Source organism: Macaca thibetana, chromosome 1 (genome assembly GCF_024542745.1).
Source record: "Macaca thibetana thibetana isolate TM-01 chromosome 1, ASM2454274v1, whole genome shotgun sequence".
In the NCBI taxonomy this organism is placed as follows: domain Eukaryota; kingdom Metazoa; phylum Chordata; class Mammalia; order Primates; family Cercopithecidae; genus Macaca; species Macaca thibetana.
Genome location: NC_065578.1, coordinates 37932771 through 37956034, shown reverse-complemented (window position 1 = coordinate 37956034; position 23264 = coordinate 37932771). Strand labels below are relative to the sequence as shown.

The 23264-nt window shown below is 43.8% G+C and overlaps 4 protein-coding genes across 10 annotated transcripts in view; 2 read left to right on the top strand and 2 right to left on the bottom strand.

Moving 5' to 3' along the window:
* Nucleotides 1-23264, bottom strand: part of NDUFS5 (NADH:ubiquinone oxidoreductase subunit S5) — a 1192795-nt gene that overhangs the window by 130713 nt on the left and 1038818 nt on the right. The gene's annotated exons all lie outside the window — the stretch shown is intronic.
* The window catches only part of AKIRIN1 (akirin 1), a 1026732-nt gene that overhangs the window by 99546 nt on the left and 903922 nt on the right, over nucleotides 1-23264 (bottom strand). The gene's annotated exons all lie outside the window — the stretch shown is intronic.
* MYCBP (MYC binding protein) overlaps nucleotides 1-23264 on the top strand; it is a 657065-nt gene that overhangs the window by 605229 nt on the left and 28572 nt on the right. The window lies entirely within an intron of this gene.
* Nucleotides 1-23264, top strand: part of RHBDL2 (rhomboid like 2) — a 47733-nt gene that overhangs the window by 20199 nt on the left and 4270 nt on the right. For all 3 annotated transcript variants that reach the window (XM_050799973.1, XM_050799963.1, XM_050799981.1), the window contains exons 4-6: nucleotides 2478-2590; nucleotides 16832-16932; nucleotides 19657-19717. In XM_050799973.1, the coding sequence (XP_050655930.1) occupies nucleotides 2478-2590; nucleotides 16832-16932; nucleotides 19657-19717 (275 nt within the window). The remainder of the gene's footprint in view (nucleotides 1-2477; nucleotides 2591-16831; nucleotides 16933-19656; nucleotides 19718-23264) is intronic.

The following is a 23264-nucleotide window of genomic DNA, read 5'->3' as shown; positions in this document are numbered from 1 at the left end:
TAAAATAGAGGCTGGGCGCAGTGGCTCATGCCTGTAATCCCAGCACTTTGGCAGGCCGAGGTGGGCGGATCACAAGGTCAGGAGATCAAGACCATCCTGGCTAACACAGTGAAACCCTGTCTCTACTAAAAATACAAAAAAATTAGCCAGGCGTGGTGGTGGGCGCCTGTAGTCCCAGCTACTTGGGAGGCTGAGGCAGGAGAATGGCGTGAACCCGGGAGGCAGAGGTCGCAGTGAACCGAGATCATGCCACTGCACTCCAGCCTGGGTGACAGCTCGAGACTCCGTCTCAAAAATAAATAAATAATAAAATAAAAATAAAAAAAAAAATAAATAAAATAGAAAAGATGACACTTTTGCTTAGTGTCTAAATAGGCATCAGGACACATGGCTCAGAGGCTTGACAAATCAGGGGCAAAATCACCAATTGCTCAGTTTCCATTTAACAAGTATATCCTGAGCAAACATGGCTCCTGCACACAAGGACTTTAAGATGATAAGAGGGAACATGTCAGTTAAATAGCTATGTAAGGCAGTACAGTATTATAGTATATAGTAGGCTGGGTACAATATACCTCATAAGGTTGTTGTGATTAAATGAGACAATGGCTATAATTTTCACTGTGCCTAACACATAGTAAGGCACTTAAAAAAATTTTCGGCCAGGAGCAGTGGCTCACACCTATAATCCCAGCACTTTTGGAGGCTGAGGTGGGTGGATTGCTTGAGCCCAGGAGTTCAAAACCAGACTGGGTGACATGGTGAAACCCCCATCTCTCCAAAAAAAAATTTAAAAAAAGAAAATTAGATGGGCACAGGGTGTGTGCCTGTAGTCCCAGCTACTGGGGAGGCTGAGGTGGGACGATTAAGGAATCCTTAGGCCCAGGAGAAGGAAATGTAGTGAGTCAAAGTCGAGACACTGCACTCTAGCTTAGGTGAAGGGAGTGAAACCCTGTCTCAAAAAAAAAAAAAAAAAAAAAAAAAAAGGCCAGGTGCGGTGGCTCACACTTGTAATCCCAGCACTTTGGGAGGCCGAGGCAGGTGGATCATGAGGTCAGGAGTTCGAGACCAGCCTGGCCAATATGGTGAAACCCCGTCTCCACTAAAAATACAAAAATTAGCTGGGCATAGTGGCGCACGGGCAGAGGTTGCAGTGAGCTGGGATTGTGCCACTGCACTCCAGCCTGGGTGACAGAGCACACTTCACCTCAAAAAAAAAAAATTTTTTTTTTTTGCAAGGCTGTGTAGGACATACCATGTATAGAATTATATAAATTAGGAATATTTTGGATGCAAGTACCAAAAATATCTAACAGGGCCTTAAACAGAGGTTATTTTTTTCCCACATAAGACGCCCAGAGAGGCCAGGCATGGTGGCTCATGCCTGTAATCCCAGCACTTTTCCAGGCCAAAGTGGGTAGATCACCCGAGGTCAGGAGTTCAAGACCAACTTGGCCAACATGGTGAAACGCTGTCTCTACTTGAAATACAAAAATCGGCCAGGTGCGGTGGCTCATGCCTGTAATCTCAGCACTTTGGGAGGCTGAGGCGGGTGGATCACTGAGGTCAGGTGTTTGAGACCAGCCTGACCAACATGGTGAAACCTCATCTCTACTAAAAATACAAAAATTAGGCCGGGCACGGTGGCTCACTACTGTAATCCCAGCCTTTGGGAGGCCAAGGCAGGTAGATCACCTGACGTCAGGAGTTTGAGACCAGCCTGACCAACATGGAGAAACCCTGTCTCTATTAAAAATGCAAAATTAGCTGGGTGTGGTAGCACATGCCTGTAATCACAGCTACTCAGGAGGCTGGGGCAGGAGAATCGCTTGAACTTGGGAGGCAGAGGTTGCAGTGAGCCGTGATCATGCCATTGCACTTCAGCCTGGGCAACAAGAGATAAACTCCGTCTCAAAAAAAAAAAGAAAAGAAAAGAAAAGAAAAAAAATAAGCTGGGCGTGGTTGCAGGCACCTGTAATCTCAGCTACTAGGGAGGCTGAAGCAGGAGAATTGCTTGAACCTGGGAGGTGGAGGTTGCAGTGAGCCAAGATCATGCCATTGCACTCCAGTTTGGGCAACAAGAGATAAACTCCGTCTCAAAAAAAGAAAAGAAAAAAAAAATTAGCCAGGAGTGGTGGCATATGCCTGTAATCCCAGCTACTTGGGAGGCTGAGGCATGAGAATTACTTGAACCCTTGAGGCAGAGGTTGTGGTGAGCAGAGATTGCACCACTGCACTCCTGGCTGGGAGACACAGCAAGACTGTCACACACACACACACACACACACACACACACACACGCACGCACAGAAAAAAGAAAAAGAAAAAAAGAGTTGTCTGCTAAGAAAAATTAGAAAATGGAATTCTAGTTAAGCAAATCCTTAACTAAAGAAAACACATGAAAGTCTGTTCATCTCCCAGGGAAATAACTGCTGGGTTTAGTCATAATATGTGACAACTGTTGTTTGTCTTTGCAGAGTTCAGCACATCTTGGGGAATCTTTGTATGCAGCTTGTTTTGGGTATTCCATTGGAAATGGTCCACAAAGGCCTCCGTGTGGGGCTGGTGTACCTGGCAGGAGTGATTGCAGGTCAGTGTTCTGAGGTAACACAGAATCAATACCTCTGGGCTCTCAGGATTACAAGCAAAGGACAACACACTTATAGTAGGCTTCTTTAAGTCAGGATTTATTGCACTCCTCATATGTGCTAGGAACACACTAAGCCTTAGAGATCATTGAATTAGAGATACTATCGGCAAGCAAAGACAAGTCATTGTGCCTGTCCTCAGGTATCTCACACTAAACACAGGGTTTTGCATAATTCAAATTGCAAGTATGCCAGGTGCTCCTGCCTGTAATCCCAGCACTTTGGGAGGCTGAGGAGGGTGGATCACTTGAGGCCAGGAGTTGGAGACCAGCCTGGCCAATATGGTGAAACCCTGTCTCTACCAAAAATACAAAAATTAGCTGGGCGTGGTGGCTCACTCCTGTAATCCCAGCTACTCAGGGGGCTGAGGCACCAGAATCGCTTGAACCTAGCGGGTGGAGATTACAGTGAGCCAAGATTGTGCCACCGCACTCCACACTCCAGCCTGGGCAACAGAGCGAGACTCTGTCTCAAAAAGAAAAAAAAAGAAAAAGAATAAAGAAAACTACAAGTAGTTTGGTGTATAGGTACGTATTTGAGTAAAGGCCTAAAGCCAGATCATGAAGGCCCTTATATGTCAGACTAATGATTTTGAGAAGTAGCATGATCAGATTTGCATTTAAGAAAGACAACTTTAAGAGAATGTAGAGAATAACCAGAGGGGCTCTAAGACTGGGTAGGTACAAGCAGCATATGTTAGTGATCTCTAAAACTGGGTGTGCCTAAGATGATCCATTATGGCATGGGAAGAAAATATTAGAACTCCCATCCATCCATTTGTTTATTTATTGGAAGCATTTTTTAAATTAAACTTTTAATTTTGAGATAATTGTAGATTTACATGCAGTTGTTAGAAATAATGCCTAGAGGTCTTACGTACCCTTTAAACCAGCGATCCTCAATGGTGACATCTTGCAAAACATTAGTACTGTGTCACAACTAGGACACCCACGTTGATACAGTCAGGGTACAAAACATTTTCAAACCATATGGATCCCTCATGATGTCTTTTTATAGCTATATCGTTTTCTGTCTCACCCTCCTTTACCTCTGGCAACTACGAATCTGTTCTCCATTTCTATAATTTTGTCATCTGAAGAATATTGTATAAATGGAATAATCCAGCATATACCCTTGAGGGATTGATTTTCTTCACTCAGCGTAATTCTCCAGGGATTCATCTAGGTTGTTGTATATGTCAATAGTTTATTGCTTTTTATTGCCCAGTATTTATTCCATAAAATGGGTATAGCATCGCTTGTTTAACCATTCACTCAATGAAGTCATCTGCGTTGTTTTCAGCTTTTGGCTATTAGGAATGACACCACTCTAAACACCTGTGTATACGTTTTTATGAACATAAGTATGGGGTTTTGTGAACAGAGTTTTCATTCTCTAAGATAAATGTCCAAAGATACAGTTGTTGGATCATATGATAGTGGCATATTTTATTTTTAAATTTTATTTTATTTTATTTATTTATTTTGAGATAGAATCTCGCCCTGTCACCCAGGCTGGAGTGCAATGGCATGATCTCGGCTCACTGCAACCTCCGCTTCCCAGGTTCAAACGATTCTCCCGCCTCAGTCTCCCGAGTAGCTGGGGTTACAGGTGCCCGCCACCACACCCAGCTAACTTTTGTATTTTTAGTAGAGATGGGGTTTCACCATGTTGGCCAGGCTGGTCTTGAACTCCTGACCTTGTGATCCGCCCACTTCTGCCTCCCAAAGTGCTGGGATTACAAGTGAATTTTTTTTCTTTTTTTTTTGAGACGGAGTGTTGCTCTGTCCCCCTGGCTGGAGTGCAGTGGCACTATCTCGGCTCACTGCAAGCTCCGCCTCCCGGGATCATGACATTCTCCTACCTCAGCCTCCTGAGTAGCTGGGACTACAGGCGCCCGCCACTGCGCCCGGCTAATTTTTTTGTATTTTTAGTAGAGACGGGGTTTCACCGTGTTAGCCAGGATGGTCTCGATCTTCTGACCTTGTGATCCGCCCGCCTTGACCTCCCAAAGTGCTGGGATTACAAGCGTGAGCCACCGCGTCCGGCCTACAGGTGAATTTTTAAAGAGAATTCTTTAGATAGTAAACATTTAAAGAATATTTTCTAGAATGTCTCTCCCATTTTACATTCACCCTAGCAATGCCTAAATTATTCACATTCAGCATTTGATGTTGTCATGATTTGTTATTTTACCTGTGTTCATGATCTGGAAGGGGGGAAGGGAAGTGCTGGGTAGAGGAGGGCATAGTGCCTGGCTAGGGCTCCACCTCCAGGCCTGTGCCCACAGACCTACATGAGGACAGACATTTTTGTTTTCCTGCCCAAATGTTGCATTCCCCAATACCACCCTGACTTGCCACGCACCCATCCTGTGCCTATAAAAACCCTGAGACCCTAGCTGGCAGACACACAAGTGGCTGGATGTGGAGAGGAACACATCGGCAGAACATGACAGGACAGATGCCAGCAGGCCAGCAGGCCACTGACCAGCAGAAGGATGCGGAGTTTGGCTGGGGCAGTCAGAGGAGATCCCTGGCTGCCAAGTGGCCTGACTCCAGGGGAAAACCATCTCCCTTCTGGCTCCCCGATCTGCTGAGAGCTACTTCCACTCAATAAAACCTTGTACTCATTCTCCAAGCCCACGTGTGATCCATCCAATTCTTCCTGTACACCAAGGCAAGAACCCTGGGATTACGGAAAGCTCTCTGACCTGGAAATAAGGCAGAAGTAAACTGAGCTGACTAACAGAAGCCACCTATGGATGCCTAAACTAAAAGAGTACCCTGTAACATGTGCCCACTGGGGCTTCAGCCGTAAATTCAACCCTAGACACTGCCATGGGGTCAGAGCCCCACAGCCTGCCCATATGAATACTCCCCCAGAGGTCTGAGCAGCGGGGCACTGAAGAAGCGAACCACACCCCCATCGCACGCCCTGCAAGGAGAACGAGGGAACTTTTCCCATTTCACTCCTAAGTGGGTAGTGATATCTGATCATGGTCTTTTTTTGGTTTGTTTATTTTGAGACAGCGTTTCACTCTTATTGCCCAGGCTGGAGTGCAGTGGTGCCATCTCAGCTCACAGCAACCTCCACCTCCCGGGTTCAAGTGATTCTCCTGCCTCAGCCTCCCAAGTAGCTGGGATTACTCGTGCACCATCACACCTGGCTAATTTTGTATTTTTAGTAGAGACGAGGTTTGTCCATGTTGGTCAGGCTGGTCTCAAACTCCTGACCTCAGGTGATCCGCCTGCCTTGGCCTCCCAAAGTGCTGGGATTACAGGCATGAGCCACTGCGCCCAGCTGATCATGGTCTTAATTTGCATTTCCTAATGGCTAATGATGTTGAATATCTTTTTTTTTTTTTCAAATTTGGAGGGACATTGTGAGAGGCATTGTTGAATATCTTTTTATGTGCTTATCTGTCATCTGTCTATCTTCTTTAGTGAAATGTCTCTTCATGTTTTTTGCCCATTTTCTGACATTTTTTAACTGTTGAATTGTGAGGGTTGTGTGTATATTCTAGATGCTAGCCCTTAGCTGAATATGTAGTTTATAAATATTTTCACCCAGTCTGTAGCTTGTCTTTTTATCCTCTTACCAAGGTCTTTCAGAGAACATGAATTTTAAATTTTCATGAAGTCTAACATCAATTTTTCCATTTATGAATGGTGCTTTTGGGGTTATGTCTTACAAACTTTTCACTGAACCTTAAGTCCTGAAGATTTTTTCCAATGTTATCTTCTAAAAGTTATAGTTTTATGCTTTACATTTATTTATTTGTTTGTTCACTTTTAGAGACAGGGTCTCACTTGGTTGCCTAGGCTGGAATGCAGTGGCACCATCGTAGGTTACTGCAGCCTGCAGCCTCGAACTCCTGTGCTCAAGTGATCCTCCGGCTTTGGCCTCCTAAAGTGTTGGGATTACAGGCATGAGCCACTGCACCAGGCCTTATGCTTTACTTTTTTTTTCTTTGATTTTATTTATTTATTTATTTTGAGACAGAGTTCCGCTCTTGTCACCCAGGCTGGAGTGCAATAGCGTGATCTCGCTCACTGCAACCTTCACCTCCCAGGTTCAAGCAATTCTCCAGCCTCAGCCTCCTGAGTAGCTGGGATTACAGGCGTCCACCAACACGCCTGGCTAATTTTTGTATTTTTAGTGGAGACGGGCTTTTGCCATGTTGGCCAGGCTAGTCTCGAACTCCTGACCTCAGGTAATCTGCCCGCCTTGGCCTCCCAAAGTGCTGGGATTATAGGCGTGAGCGACCATGCCTGGCCTTTACTTTTAAGTATGCAACCCATTTTGAGTTTGAGGTCTGTTTTGTTTGTTTGGCCTGAAGATATCCAGTTACGCTAGAACAATTCCTTGAAAGGACTTTTTCCTCCTTCATTGAATTGCTTTTGCACCATTATAAAAAAATCAGTTGCCTGTAGTTATGTGGGGGCTATTCTGGGTTCTTTTTATTCTATCAATCTCTATGTCTATCCCTCCACCAAAACTACATAGGCTTGCTTACTGTAGCTGTATAATAAGTTTTGAAATGAGAATGATTCCTCCCACTTTATTCTTTAATTCCTTTGCCTTTCCATATAAGCATTAGAATAATTCTGTTTATAGCTATAGAAATTCTTGTTGGAATTTTGATAGGAGTTGCCTTAAATCTGTACATCAATTTGGGGAGAACTGATATATTTTCTATATTGAGTGTTTCAATCTATGAAGAGTGTCTTTTATTTATATCTCCTAAATGGTGTTGTATTTTAAATTTCAGTGTCCATATGTTCATTGCTAGTATACAGAAACACAATTGATTTGTGCATATTATTCTTTTTTTTTTTTTGAGATGGAGTCTCACTCTGTTGGCCAGGCTGGAGTGCAGTGGCGCGATCTCCGCTCACTGCAAGCTCTGCCTCCCAGGATCACACCATTCTCCTGCCTCAGCCTCCCGAGTAGCTGGGACTACAGGCACCTGCCACCACGCCTGGCTAATTTTTTGTAGTTTTAGTAGAGACAGGGTTTCACTGTGTTAGCCAGGATGGTCTTGATCTCCTGACCCGTGATCCACCCACCTCGGCCTCCCAAAGTGTTGGGATTATAGGCATGAGCCACCACACCCGGCCTGTGCATGTTATTTCTTATACCTTGCAACCTTGCTGAACTCACTTAGTAGTAGGGTTTTTGTTTTGTTTTAGATTCCTTGGGATTTTTCATGTCATCTGCAAATCATCATGTCATCTATAAATAGGGACAGTTTATATCTTCCTTTCCAATCTGTATGCCTTTTGTTTCTTTTTCTTGCCTTATTGTATTGGCTAGCACTTCAAGCACTATGCTGATTAAGAGTGAAGAGAACAGATGTTCTTGCCTTGTTTCCAAACTTAGGCAGAAAGCAATTAGTCTTTCGCCACAAAGTGTAATGTTAGCTGTAAGTTTGTTTTTTTGGGGGGTTGGAGTCTAACACTGTTGCCCGAGCTGGAGTGCAATGGAGTGATCTCGGCTCACTGCAACCTTTGCCTCCTGGATTCAAGCAATTCTCCTGCTCCAGACTCCCAAGTAGCTGGGATTACAGGTGCCCGCCACCATGCCTGGCTAATTTTTTGTATTTTTAGTAGAGACAGGGTTTCATTATGTTCGCCAGGCTGGTCTCGAACTCCTGACCTCATGATCCACCTGTCTTGGCCTCCCAAAGTGCTGGGATTAGAGGCGTGAGCAACCATGCCCAGCCTGAGCCACTGTGCCCAGTCGTTTTTGTTTCTTTTATCTTGAGACAGAGTCTCTGTCACCCAGGCTGGAGTGAAATGGCATGCTCTCGGCTCACTGCAACCTCCACCTCCCAGGTTCAAGCAATTCTTGTGCCTCAGCCTCCGAGTACTTGGGATTACAGGCATGCAGTACCACACCCAGTTAATGTTTTTTGTATTTTTAGTAGAGATGGAGTTTCACTATGTTGGTCAGACTGGTCTCAAACTCCTGACCTCGTGATTCACCCACCTTGGCCTCCCAAAGTGCTGGGATTACAGGCATGAGCCACCACGCCCAGCCCGTATCAAATAATTTTTACCTAACACAAAATCACCAAGATTTCTTCTATGTTCTTTCCTAGAAGTTTTATTATTTTAGGCTTTCCATTTAGGTGTATCGTCTGGTTTTTTGTTTTGCAAGGAAAGGACTGAAGTCATGTGGATGTCTGTTCTAACATCATTTGTTGAAAAGACAGTCCTTTCTCCATTGAATTGCTTTAGTATCTTTGTTGAAAATACGAATTGCTTTTGTATCTTTGTTGAAGTCGTTTGTATATATGAGTGTGTTAATCTCTGGAGGTTCTATTCTGTTCCACTTATGTATTTGTATATCTTTACACCAATACCACATATCTTGGTTACTGTAGTTTTCATGACTTGTTAGTCATGAAATCAGGAAGGGCTACCACTCCAACTTTACTCTTTTTCACAATGTTTGTGGTTATTCTAAATCCTTTGCATTTCCATATAACTTAGTTTGTCAGTTTCTAAAAAAAAAAAAAAATCTGCTGGGATTTGGATTGCATTGAATCTATAGACCAACTTGGGGAAAACTGACATTTTAACAGTATTGAATCTTCCAACCTATGTTGAACAAGGTATACCTTTCTATTTATTTCGGTCTTTCAAAATTCCTCTCAGCATGTTTTTTAGTTTTCAGTGTTTATGTCTTGCAGAGCTTTTGGTCAGATTTATCTCTATATATGTCATATTTTTGACATATTAGAAATGGTAATGTTTTTAAAATTTCTATTTCTCAGCCAGGCATGGTGGCTCATGCCTGTAATCCCAGCACTTTGGGAGGCCGAGGCAGGTGGATTGCCTGAGGTCAGGAGTTCGAGACCAGCCTGGCCAACATAGTGAAACCCCGTCTCTACTAAAAAGACAAAAATTAGCTGGGCGTGGTGGCGGGGGCCTGTAATCCCAGCTACTTAGGAGGCTGAGGTAGGAGAATGGCTTGAACCCAGGAGGCGGAAGTTGCAGTGAGCTGAGATAGTGCCATTGCACTCTAGCCTGGGTGACAAGAGCGAAACTCTATCTCAAAAAAAAAAAAAAAAAAAAAAAAAAAAATTCTGTTTCTCATTCTTCATTGTACCACATGAAAATATAATTTTTTTTGGTATATTTTGTATATAGATCTTGTGTCTTCCAACCTTGCTAAACTCACTTATTACTTCTAGAAGCTTTTTGTAGATTCCATTAGATTTTCTACATAGATTATTATGTTGTCTGTACTTGCTAATTTCCCTTTTGATGTTTTCTTTGACACATGGGTTATTTAAAATGTGTTATTCAGTTTTCAAATATTTGTGTATTTTTCCAAAGATGTTCTATAGTTAATATCTAGTTTAACTGTGTTTAGAGGCTGGGCATGGTGGCTCACGCCTGTAATCCTAGCACTTTGGGAGGCTGAGGTGGGCAGATCACTTGAGCCCAGGAGTTCAAGACCAGCCTGGGCAACATGGTTAAACCCCATCTTTAAAAAAAAACAAAGGTCAGGTGTGGTGGCTCACGCCTGTAATCCCAGCACTTTTGGAGGCTGAAGTGGGCGGATCATCAGGTCAGAAGTTCGAGACCAGCCTGACCAACATGGTGAAACCCCGTCTCTATTAAAAATACAAAAAAATTAGCAAGGTGGTGGTGCGCACCTGTAATCCAAGCTACTCAGGAGTCTAAGGCAGGAGAATCGCTTGAACCCGGGAGGCAGAGGTTACAGTGAGCTGAGATTATGCCACTGTACTCCAGCTTGGGTAAAAGAGTGAGACTCCATCTCAATAATAATAATAATAATAATTTAAAAAATAAAAAAATTAAAAAAAAACAAAAACAAAAATTAGCTTGGTGGTGCACACCTGTAGTCCCAGCTATTCAGGAGGCTGAAGTAGGAAAATCACCTGAGCCTGGGAAGTCGAGGCTTCAGTGAGCTGTGATCATGCCACTGCACTCCAGCCTGGGCTTCAGAGCAAGATTCCGTCTAAAAAAAAAAAAAAGGAAAAAAACTGTGGTTAGAGAACAAACTTTGTGTGACTTGAATCCTTTTAAATGTTTTAAGATTTGTTTTATGGTCCAGAATATGGCCTATGTTGGTAAGTGTTCTTTGTACATTTGAAAATAATGTGTGATCCGTTGTTGGGTAGAATATTGTATAAATGTCAATTAGGTCCATTTGGTTGACTATGTTGTCTTCTGATTTTCTGTCTACTTTTTCTATAGATTATTGAGAGAGGATTATTGAAATCTCTGATTATAGTAATGCATTTGTCTGTTTCTCCTGTGGTTCTATCAGTTTTTGCTTTATTTATTTATTTATTTTTGTTTTTTGAGATGGAGTCTCGCTCTGTCACCCAGGCTGGAGTGCAGTGGTGCGATCTCGGCTCACTGCAACTTCCACTGGGTTCAAGCTATTCTCCTGCCTCAGTCTCCCGAGTAGCTGGGACTACAGGCATGTGCCACCATACCCAGCTAATTTTTGTATTTTTAGTAGAGACAGCGTTTTATCATGCTGGCCAGGCTGGTCTCAAACCTCCTGACCCCAGGTGATCCACTGGCCTCGGCCTCCCAAAGTGCTGGGATTATAAGCATGAGCCACCATGCCCGGTCCATTTATTTATTTATTTATTTTTAAATTTCTCCTCTCTTCTCCTCTCCTCTCCCCTCTCCTCTCCTCTCCCCTCTCCTCTCCTCTCCTCTCCTCTCCTCTCCTCTCCTCTCCTCTCCTCTCCTCTCCTCTCCTCTCCTCTCCTCTCCTCTCCTCTCCTCTCCTCTCTTCTCTCTCTCTCTCTACCCCCACCCCTCTTTCTTTCTTTTGACAGAGTCTTGCTCTGTTGTCCAGGCTGGAGTGCAATGGCATGATCTTGGTTCACTGCAACCTCCGCCTCCTGGGTTCAAGCATTTCTCCTGTCTCAGCCTCCAGAGTAGCTGGGATTACAGGTGCCCGCCAGCAAGCCCAGCTAATTTTTGTATTTTTAGTAGGGACGGGGTTGCACCATGTTGGCGAGGCCTGACCTCAGGAGATCGGCCTGCCTTGGCCTCCCAAAGTGCTGGGATTACAGGTGTGAGCCACTGTACCTGACAATATACCTGATAATTTTTGATTGGATGCTAGACATTTTATCTAGTTGGATGGTGCGTATTTTTGTGTTCCTATACTTTTTAAATTTTTAAATATTTATTTATTTATTTATTTAGAGATGGAGTCTTGCTCTGTCACCCAGATTGGAGTGCAGTGGTGTGATCTTGGCTCACTGCAGCCTCTGCCTCCTAGGTTCAAGCGATTCTCTTGCCTCAGCCTCCCAAGTAGCTGGGACTACAGATATGTGCCACCACTGCCTGGTTAAATTTTGTATTTTTAGTAGAGACAGGGTTTGCTATGTTGGTCAGGCTGGTCTTGAACTCCTGACCTCAAGTGATCTGCCTGCCTTTACCTCCCAAAGTGCTGGGATTACAGGCATGAGCCACTGTGCACGGCCAATACTTTTTATTTTTTATTTTTGTTTATTTACTTATTTTTTTTGAGATAGAGTCTTACTCTGTCACCCAGGCTGGAGTGCTGCGGCACAGTCTTGGCTCACTGCAACCTCCGTCTTCCAGGTTCAAGTGATTCTTTTATTTATTTTTTGAGACAGAGTCTAACTCTTGTCACCCGGGCTGGAGTGCAGTGGTGGATCTCGGCTCACTGCAACCTCCGCCTCCCAGGCTCAAGCAATTCTCCCGCCTCAGTCTTCCAAGTAACTGGGATTACAGGCGTGTGCCACCATGCCCAGCTAATTTTTGTGTTTTTAGTGGAGATGGGGTTTCACCATGTTGGCCAGGCTGGTCTCAAACTCCTGACCTTAATGATCCATCTGCTTTGGCCTACCAAAGTGCTGGGATTACAGGCGTGAGCCACTGCACTTGGCCCAAGGGGTTCTTGTGTCTCAGCCTCCCGAGTAGCTAGGATTACAGGTGCACATCACCATGCCCAGCTGATTTTTGTATTTTTAGTAGAGAAGGGGTTTCACCATGTTGGTCAGGCTGCTTTTGAACTCCTGACCTCAAGTGATCTACCCGCCTTGGCCTTCCAAAGTGCTGGGATTACAGGCATGAACCACCGTGCCAGGCCATAAATACTTTTTAGATTTGTTCTGTAACTCAGTTATGTTACTTGGAAGCAGTTTGATTCTTTTTGGTAAGAAGGTAATTATTCCTACCACTGGACCCTTTTGTGTACTCTATGCAACATCCATTAATTATGGCATTTTCCGGTACACGTCCCCACATTGCTTGGAGGAAAGGACCTAGAGAAAAGTCGCAGGGCAGAAAAGCAGTGGAGGGCAGCCCTGGATTTGGCTTATCAGTCCTTGGGGCCCTCCTGCCCCAGGAAGAGCAGCGAGGACCATGGTGTTGCCGCCATCATTATCACCCTGGCCATGAGCTTGCAGGACTGGGGCAGACCCAGAGGAGGACTGGAAGGCCCAGAGTCAGCCAGGAACACAGCAGCTCAGCTCTCGGCTGTTGGCAGGTGGCCTTGATGGCTTTTCAAAGGCAATCACTCCACCCAGGACAAAGCTCATTTTTCTTTGGGGCAAAACACATCGGTTCATTTGTTCAGTTCATTAATTCAACCAGTCTGTTTTTAAGGGAAACCTGGCTGTGGCCAGTCCTGCCCTCATGTCCCTAGGTGCCCAGTGTTCCCAAGGGACCTGAATTCCAATCCCAGTTAGGAGTTCAAGGGTCAGCATCCCTGTGCCCCAGATGCCTGTTAGGGAGGACAGTAAAGTCTGAGCACTCTTGGGCTCACCAAACACCAGCATTGAGAAACCGCCCCCCATCTTCCCTAGGTATGGTGACCTTGTAGGACAGTTCACGCTATTGGGGTGGCCTGGGTAAGGTGGCCACGGGGGCAGGGGACCAAGGTCTGCCCCACCTTTGACCTTAGTGACATGCCCCTGATTGCCTGGCCCCCCTCTGGCTGTCGCCTGAGTCCCTTCTCAGCGGGTGCCTGGGCCTTGCTGCACTTCCTTTGTATGCTAACTTCATACTGATCACACTTGATTTTCTTACTCTGATTTCCCTTCTTTCCAATTTTTTAATCAAGTTAAAAATTCTGTATTGAGAGCAGTTTCCTACATTACCTCAAATCCTGTTCAGAACAAGGATCATTCCTAGAAGTCAGAAAGGAGGGAAAGCAAGCTTAGCCACAGAACACTACTCATACTTGAGCTTCTGTTTCAAGGGAAGTGAGTAACTGGTGGTAGAGCCCTGCCCCTCTGCAGTGTGTGGTTTTGTCCTGACACATTTTAAGATTGAGGTGTAACTTACGTGTCATACAATGCCCAGACTTATGATGCGTGGAAACAAGAGTTTTCCAGTACAGAAAGCTACTTAGCCTCTCTAGTGCTGTGTAAGCAACAGGTAGTCTTCCCACTTCATTTTTGGTGGTTCTTTCCTTGGCTTGGGTAATTTCCTTGCATACTCCTTTCTAGAGGTTTCTGTATGCAGCTTTCTGCTCTCTGGTACCCTGTCTTATAAACTCTAGCAGTCCAGATCTATCTGGACTCTAAACTTCATCTCATCAACTTAAAGGTTGCTGAGATCTGCCTGGGTTCCTGCTTCATGCACTGTATTCTGTGATTTCCCTCAAGGTAGTACCTGGGCAATCAGATAACTCATCTATTAATAACTGATTCCCTGTCTCTAAGGGTTTATTGGTTTTGTTTTCTGAGGTGTAGTATCTTGAAGACCATTCTTTCATATATGTTGTCCAGTGCTTTTGGCTTTTTCAAGTGAGACAGCAAATCCTATTCTTGTTACCTTATCATGGTCAGAAGTAGACATTTGTATCTATTTTAAAAATAAATTTCTCATATGATTATGATACAATCACCCCAGCCCTAGTCTATAGGTTAGCATTTGAGAATCATTGCTCTAAGTTGCTCTGGACTACTTCTTCTTTTTTTTTTTTGAAACAGAGTCTCATTCTGTCACCAGGTTGGAGTGCAGTGGTGTGATCTCGGCTCCCTGCAACCTCTGCCTTCTGGGTTCAAGTGATTCTCGTGCCTCAGACTCTCCAGTAGTTGGAATTACAGGCACGTGCCACCACAACCAGCTAACTTTTTTTTTTTTTAGATGGAGTCTCGCTCTGTTGCCCAGGCTGGAGTGCAGCGGCACGTTCTTAGCTCACTGCAAGCTCCGCCTCCTGGGTTCATGCCATTCTCCTGCCTTAGCCTCCCGAATAGCTGGGACTACAGGCGCCCGCCACCACGCCCAGCTAATTTTTTGTATTTTTAGTAGAGATGGGGTTTCACTGTGTTAGCCAGGATGGTCTCCATCTCCTGACCTTGTGATCCGCCCACCTCGGCCTCCCAAAGTGCTGGGATTACAGGTGTGAGCCACCGCGCACGGCCCTGTATATATTTTTTTTTTCCAATTTTTTTGAGACGGAGTCTAACTCTTGTTGCCCAGGCTGGAGTGCAGTGGCGCGATCTCAGCTCACTGCAACCTCCACCTCTAGGGTTCATGCTATTCTCCTGCCTCAGCCTCCCAAATAGCTGGGATTACAGGTGCCTGCCACCACGCCCGGCTAATTTTTGTATTTTTAGTAGAGACGGGATTTCACCATGTTGCCCATGCTGGTCTCGAACTCCTGAGCTCAGGCGATCCACCTGCCATGGCCTCCCAAAGTGCTGGGATTACAGGCGTGAGCCACCACGCCCGGCCTACTGGACTACTTCTCACTGATCTTCAGTCTTCCATATACCTGTTTCTATGCCATTGCTTGTACAGTTCTCCAAGTCCTGAATACCTTCTTCTCTTTTGTTTTTCTGATCCAATCCTTTTGTATGTGGGAATGAGCAGGGAGGTCTTCCTCCGTCACCCAGGCTGGAGTGCAGTGGCATGATCATAGCTCACTGCAGCCTCAATCTCCTGGGCTCAAGTGATCCTATCAGCTCAGCCTCTTGAGTAGCAAGGACCACAGGCGTGTACCACCATGCTTGGCTAATATTTTTCTTATATTTTTGGAGACGGGTCTCACTCTGTAGCCCAGGTTGGTCTCAGACTCCTGACTTCTTGGCCTCAAGCAGTCCTCCTGCCTGAGCCTCCCAAAGCACTGAGATTACAGGAGTGAGCCGCCATGTCTGGCCAAATTTTAAAGATTCTTCAAAGTTTAATCAAAATGTTATCTCCTCCTCCTCAGAGTAGCAAGGACTCCAGCCTTCTGCCTAGAAAATCACTCCTTCCTAAGTGCTCCTACAATAAATTTATTTTCGTCATAGTAGTTGTTATATTTTGCACTTTATAATAGTCGTTTGTTCACCTTTTTGTAAAGTTACTAAGGACAGACACTTTTTCTTGCACAAAGTAGGTATTGTATTGTATTATACACTAAGGAAATGAAAGACGGCCTTGAAAGGAATAGACCAAGTAATAGAACTAAGCAGTGTAGAGAGAATATTTTAGTCTTTGCATAAGGTGGTTTGTAAAGCTTTGTTTTGGTCCAGCAAGTCTAGGATGAGTTTAGCAAATAGGATTCATCTTGCTTGGGGAATCTGATTGGACGGTATGTTGAGAAGGATTCTGAGGGCACATTATGGCTCATTGAGAAAGATAGCCATTAGATAGTAACATGTTGGATTGTCTCAGGTGTTTTGACTAAACATAGGATATTTTGCAATAATATTAGGTTGAGGCAAAAATAATTGCAGTTTTTGCCCTTAAAAGTGATGGCAAAACCGCAATTACTTTTGCACCAACTGAATAGCTAACAAATATATAATACACATCAGGCAGTATTCTAAGCACGAAACATACATCAACTCATTTACTTACCCTGACAATCCATTGAGGTAAGTTCTGTTAATAGCCCCATTTTGCAGGTAGGGAAACTGAGACACAGAGAAGTTAACTAACTTCCTCAAATCACACTGGTGGTAATTCTGGCTCCAGACAATTCTCCATTGTTACTGTTATGTTGCTGTTCTAATGAACATTCAATGTTTTCAGAAACACTGTGGTAGTTAGCATATACAGCTATACTTCTATGGTATGAAAGGGACAAAATAGATTTGTTGCTTGCTAATATAATAGGCCAAATTTCCCAAATGTCTACCTTAGATTAGAAAGATTTATCTTTCCTGATCCATATAGTCATGTCTGATCCTTTGTGTTTTATTTCTTTAGGGTCCCTTGCCAGCTCCATCTTTGACCCACTCAGATATCTTGTGGGAGCTTCAGGAGGAGTCTATGCTCTGATGGGAGGCTATTTTATGAATGTTCTGGTGGTAAGAACCACGGGGATGGAGTCCACGGGTCTCTTAAAAAAACAGAAAACAGTAACTGTTCTTTCGTTTAATGAATCTTCATTTATCAATATTTACTGAGCACTAATTTTTCTGAGAATTGTATGGCAATGCCATTTTGTTTCCTTCCTTTTCTTTCATTTTTTTCTGAGATAGAGTCTTGCGCCATTGCCCAGGCTGGAATGCAGTAGTGTGATACTGGCTCACTGCACTTCTGCCTCCTGGGCTCAAGCAATCTTCCTACCTCAGCCTCCTGAATAGCTGGGACTACAGGTGTGGGCCACCATGCCTGACTAATGTTTTTATTGTTTGTAGAGCCAGGGTTTCGGCATGTTGCCCAGGCTGGTTTCGAACTCCTAGGCTCAAGTGATCCGCCCACGTTGGCCTCCCAAAGTGCTGGGATTACAGGCGTGAGCCGCCATACCTAGTTTCCTTTCATATTTTATCATTTTTTTTTTCTGATTTCAAAAGTAATGATTACTACATAAAATTTTAAATAAAAAAGTAGAAAGTTAAGGTCCTCAATATAGTATCTGTTAACAGTTGGGTGGGTAGTGAAAGACATTGTTGACAGTTTCATATTTTTTTCAGCCTGTTTTATTTTTATTTTTTTTAAAGGAAACCAAGTTTATTAAGAAAGTAAAGGAATAAAAGAACAACTACTTCATAGGCAGAGCAGCCCAGACCTTTTTCTACATGTATTAAAAATCCTACCAATGTTAATCTTGTAACAGTGACATCACCCTTATATTGTTCTGCATTTTATCACAGAGCATCCTGACTGTCTACCCATGTCAGTGCTTAGAAATCCTCCCAGCTTAGCAGCTGCTCCCTAGCATCCTCTATATAGATGCACCATGATTTATTTAATGAATTGCTCATTGAAAAAAATTTGGGGTGATTCTTGCTTTTCATGTTTACAAGTAACACTATAAGAAATGCTCTTGGCCAGGTGTGGTGGCTGACACCTGTAATCCCAACACTGTGGGAGGCCGAGGTGGCTGGATCATGAGGTCAAGAGATCGAGGCCATCCTGGCCAACATGGTGAAACCCCGTCTCTACTAAAAATACAAAAATTAGCTGGGTGTGGTGGCGTGTGCCTGTAGTCCCAGCTACTTGAGAGGCTGAGGCAGAAGAATGGCTTGAACCTGGGAGGCGGAGGTTGCAGTGAGCTGAGATCACGCTACTGCCCTCCAGCCTGGCAACAAAACGAGACTCTGTCTCAAAAAAAAAAAAAAAAAAAAAAAAAAAGCTCTTTTGCATTTATCTCTTTGCATTTGTGTGAATTTTTTTTTTTTTTTTTCGGTAGGATAAATTTCTAAGCCGGGCGTGGTGGCTCATGCCTGTAATCCCAGCACTTTGGGAGGCTGAGGTGGGCGGATCACAAGGTCAAGAGATCGAGACCATCCTGGCCAACATGGTGAAACCCCATCTCTACTAAAAATACAAAAATTAGCTGGGTGTGCTGGCACGCGCCTGTAGTCCCAGCTACTCTGGAGGCTGAGGCAGGAGAATTGCTTGAACCTGGGAAGTGGAGGTTGCAGTGAGCCAAGATTGTGCCACTGCACTGCAGCCTGGACGACAGAGTGAGATTCCATCTCAAAAAAAATTAAAAAAAAATTATACGTAGAAAAGTGTAAAGCAATTATAAAACTGTTCCAAATATAGAAATCACTAAGTAAAGTGGTTTTTTCAACTTTCGATTGCAACCCATTAGTGGTTGTAGACTCACTTTAAGGAATTGTGGCCAAAAGTTAAGCCCAAGAAAAAAAAAGTCAGTGTTATTGTTTGATTTATGTGTGTACTGGGTTGTTAGGTAAAGTACTTCTTACTGTAGGTCGTGGTCACAAGAGTTTGAAAATAATTGATTTAGAATAAACGTGCCTATTTCAGCATCTTTACTCCTTGGGAAGAGAGTTACTAATTTGAAAGGGAAGGGACAAGTAATTCAATAAATTATATTAGAAATGTCTCACTCAGCAGTTTGCCAGTGACATGCAAGGGACCCAAAGCTGAAATCCCACAGTGAGCCAGGTGTGCTGCCGTGCACCTGTAGTCCCAGCTACTCAGGAGTCAGACAGGAGGAAGGCTTGAGTCTAGGAGTTCGAGGCTGCAGTGAACTATAGATTGCACTGCTGCACTCCAACCTGGGTGACAGAGTGAGACCCTCCCTGTCTTCTACCTCCCCTCACAGAACCCCCCCGCTGCAAGAGCCCCCCCACAAAAATCCCTGCAATAATTTTTGACGAATATTTTCAATGTTTTTGAAATTACCTCAAAAAATTAAGGTAATACTCAAATCTCAGTTAAGTCTTTGCTAAATACTACTGGGAAAGAGGATGAAGAAATATCAAATGAATATTAATGAAAAATCTTAGGAATATTTCATCAATCTTAGTTTAACAGCATTTATTTATTTATTTATTGACAAGTGTTGATTTTATATTACTTTTATTGAGATTATTTCTGGCTAGCAAAATTGTGTCATTTATATCATTAAATTAAATATCTTGTCATTTTATTTCCCAAAGTGCATTGTACTTCCTAAATACATTTAAAAACTTGGCCGTGACACTCATGCTTTGATTTGCAAGTATTTGACACTGGAAGATTATTTCAAATGAAGAGCAGATGAAGAGGGAATAGAGTTGAGGTTTCATTTGTCCATAGATAGCTTATATAATTATTATTTATCTCTTTGCAAGAATTTTCGAGAAATGATTCCTGCCTTTGGAATTTTCAGACTGCTGGTCATCATCCTGATAAGTAAGTGTGTTTTGTGAACACTTCATACTGTCGAAGTGAAACTAAAATATAGAGACAAATCTCTAAACATTTTATTTGGGAATCACAGAATTGCAATTTGGGGCATGCACACAGACCTGGGAGGTCTATGGTATGTCAGAAGTACAAAAGAAAAGGCTGGAGGGTTTATTAGATAAATTTTACATATTATATTGAAAGAAAGCTCATTGGCACTAGAGCAGCCTTTGGGAGCTGGTTGGTGAGTGATGATAGCGGGGAGAACTAATCTTAGACTTGTGTTGTTTAGACCTGATTCTTAGACTCAATTTGTTTCAGCAGCTATTAGGTAAAACTAGTCCATATTATGGTTAGAGCAGGTAGTTTCAGCAGCTGGGCTTGTGGAGAATTCAATTGTTGGAGCAGTGCCGTGTGCTCTGAGTGCTTTTGTCCCCTAGCTCCTCAACTCTGATTTAGTTGGGTTTGACAAGAATGACCTATTTTGCATAATCAACTCACACAATATTTTCACAATGTTATTGGTTTAGCCTTCAGAAGGCCTTTCCACATTTCCCAAACACTAACATGAATAATAACTGCAAACCTACAGTTAGAAAAAAATTGTCCACTTCACAGCACTAAGCAGAAAGAATTAAACAAAGGAGTTTTACAGGCTCTCGTGGGTGGTTCTTAGACATGCCTACATGATGTATTTTTGCTTTTTGTATCTTTATGGAGTGGGGGAAGCCAAGAGAATAGAGACCTAGGCACCCCCTCTACTTGAACCACAATAGCTTCACTTATGTTTTATATACTGGACTTTTTCATATATTGGAAGCTGTATGTGATTTTGTCTGCAAAGGGAAAACTTGGAAACCACTGATATAATCTCTTTTCTTCCTCAATTTCTAAATTTTCAGATTAAAAAAAAAAAACTGATCCAGAATATAAGTATTGAGTGATAGCTGATAGTTGAGGATTAATGATAGAGAGCTGGGCTGGGCGGGGGTGGCGGGCAACTGTTCAAGAAGCCCAGACCAAGAGGGTGACTAATGTGGCTTTTGACATCTCCAAGAATTCTAGAATCACATGCTAAAGGAGGTTAGGAAGAATGCTGTCTGGAGAGGCGATGGAAGTGCAGCTGAGTCTGAGAGTAAAGGTAGATTCCAGATGACAGCAGGCCATAGAGCATGGAAGAAAACAAGATCAAAGGTGGGGGTGGTAACTAGTGTTGACGGACCTGCTCCAGTTGAAGTTTTCTCTACCTGGAGGGCTGTGGAAGAATGACAGACCCTGGGGTCAGACCTGAAAGCCAAGGCAGAGGTTATACCTGATAAAGCCTAAGATGTTGGCTGTCCACATAGTAAGAAAACAGTATTTTGCAATTTCTATCAAGGGTTCAATTATCCCCATTACAGGAACAGAGGCAACTATGTCTGTGGGAAGGGACTCTTTAGTTTATTGATGATTTAATTGTAAGAACATTAATATTTCACTGAGATAAAATAATTCACTTGTTTGTAGTTTATACTATTCTTAATTTTTTTCTTCATAACAAATTCAAAACCTAAGAGAAGGGAGAGTGAGTATCTGGGAGACAGCAGAGCTGCTGCAGGAGCTGAGCTGCCTCCTCAGTTGTTCAGGGTCACACCCAGAATCAGAGGACACATTGTTTGGGCACAGAAAGGTTGTCACTCAAGATACGGGGTCTTCAGTCAGTCTGCTTCATTTCCAAAAGTTCTTTGGCCTGGTTTACCTACTATTGAAAATGGGAAGAGTTACAACATATACCAGATTAATAAAATATAAATGCATTTGTATTTGAAACATGTTTCTTTGGAAATGTATACAATTTTGTTTTAAGTTGTAAATATTCTTTTTTTTTTGAGATGGAGTCTCGCTCTGTTGCCCAGGCTGGAGTGTAGTGGCGTGATCTTGGCTCACTGCAACCTCCGCCTCCCGGTTCAAGCAATTCTCCTGTCTCAGCCTCTCCTGTCTACAGGTGCACGCCACCACGCCCGGCTTATTTTTGTATTTTTACTAGAGATGGGGTTTCACCATATTGGTCAGGCTGGTCTCGAACTCCTGACCTCAGGTGATCTACTCGCCTCAGCCTCCCAAAGTTATGGGATTATAGCTGTGAGTCACCGTGCCCAGCTAAGTTATAAATATTCTTAATTGTGAATGGCAGTTGGCCAAAAAACATTCCTTCATCAAGCACTATGTTCAAGACCAGTCTGTGCAACATAGGGAAACTGTCTCTACAAAAAAATTGGTCGGGTGTTGAGGTGTGGGCCTGTGGTTCCAGCTCCTCAGGAGGCTGAGGTGGGAGAATTCGCCTGAGCCTGGGAGGTCGAGGCTGCAGTGAGCCGTGATCATGCCACTGTACTCTAGTCTGTTTGTTTGTTTGTTTTTGAGACAGAGTCTCGCTCTGTCGCCCAGGCTGGAGTGCAGTGGCCAGATCTCAGCTCACTGCAAGCTCCGCCTCCCAGGTTCATGCCATTCTCCTGCCTCAGCCTCCCGAGTAGCTGGAACTACAGGCCCCCGCCACCTCGCCCGGCTAGTTTTTTGTATTTTTTAGTAGAGACGGGGTTTCACCGTGTTAGCCAGGATGGTCTCGATCTCCTGACCTCGTGATCCGCCCGTCTCGCCCTCCAAAGCGCTGGGATTACAGGCTTGAGCCACCGCGCCCGGCCTGTACTCTAGTCTGGGCGGCAGAGCGAGGTTGTCTCAAAAAAAATTCATATGAAGGCAACTCTTTTAAAGTAAATGTCAAATTTTTAATGAGGACAATGGTTTGGCTTCTTGGAGTAAGGGCTTATTTTCAGGTTGGAAGACATGTCTCAGTTTAGAGGCAGCAGCAACCCAGAAGAAAAGTCCCCTAGGAAGCAGAAAGAGGAAAGAGCCAGACTCAGATATAGGAAGGGGCAAGATGGAGAGAAACTGGTTGGAGAAATTGACATACTAATGGTTACAAAGACTTTCTGAGAGGAGGTCTCCTATCCTAGAAGACTAAACCAAAGTAACTGTTTCCAGTTATGTGGCAGTGTTTTTAAAAATACTTTCCTAGACCCATGGGCATGTTATTTATGTGGACCAGGAAATGCAAATGATGATTGAAAATATGGGCTAGTGGCCGGGCGCGGTGGCTCAAGCCTGTAATCCCAGCACTTTGGGAGGCCGAGGCGGGCGGATCACAAGGTCAGGAGATCGAGACCACAGTGAAACCCCGTCTCTACTAAAAATACAAAAAATTAGCCGGGCGCGGTGGCGGGCGCCTGTAGTCCCAGCTACTCAGGAGGCTGAGGCAGGAGAATGGCGGGAACCCGGGAGGCGGAGCTTGCAGTGAGCCGAGATTGCGCCACTGCACTCCAGCCTGGGCAACAGCGTGAGACTCCGTCTCAAAAAAAAAAAAAAAAAAAAAAAAAAAAAAAAAAAAAAAAAAAGAAAATATGGGCTAGGCACAGTAGCTCATTCCTATAATCCCAGCACTTTGGGAAGCTGAGGTGGGTGGATCATGAGGTCAGGAGATTGAGACCATCCTGGTCTCATGGTGAAACCCTGTCTCTAT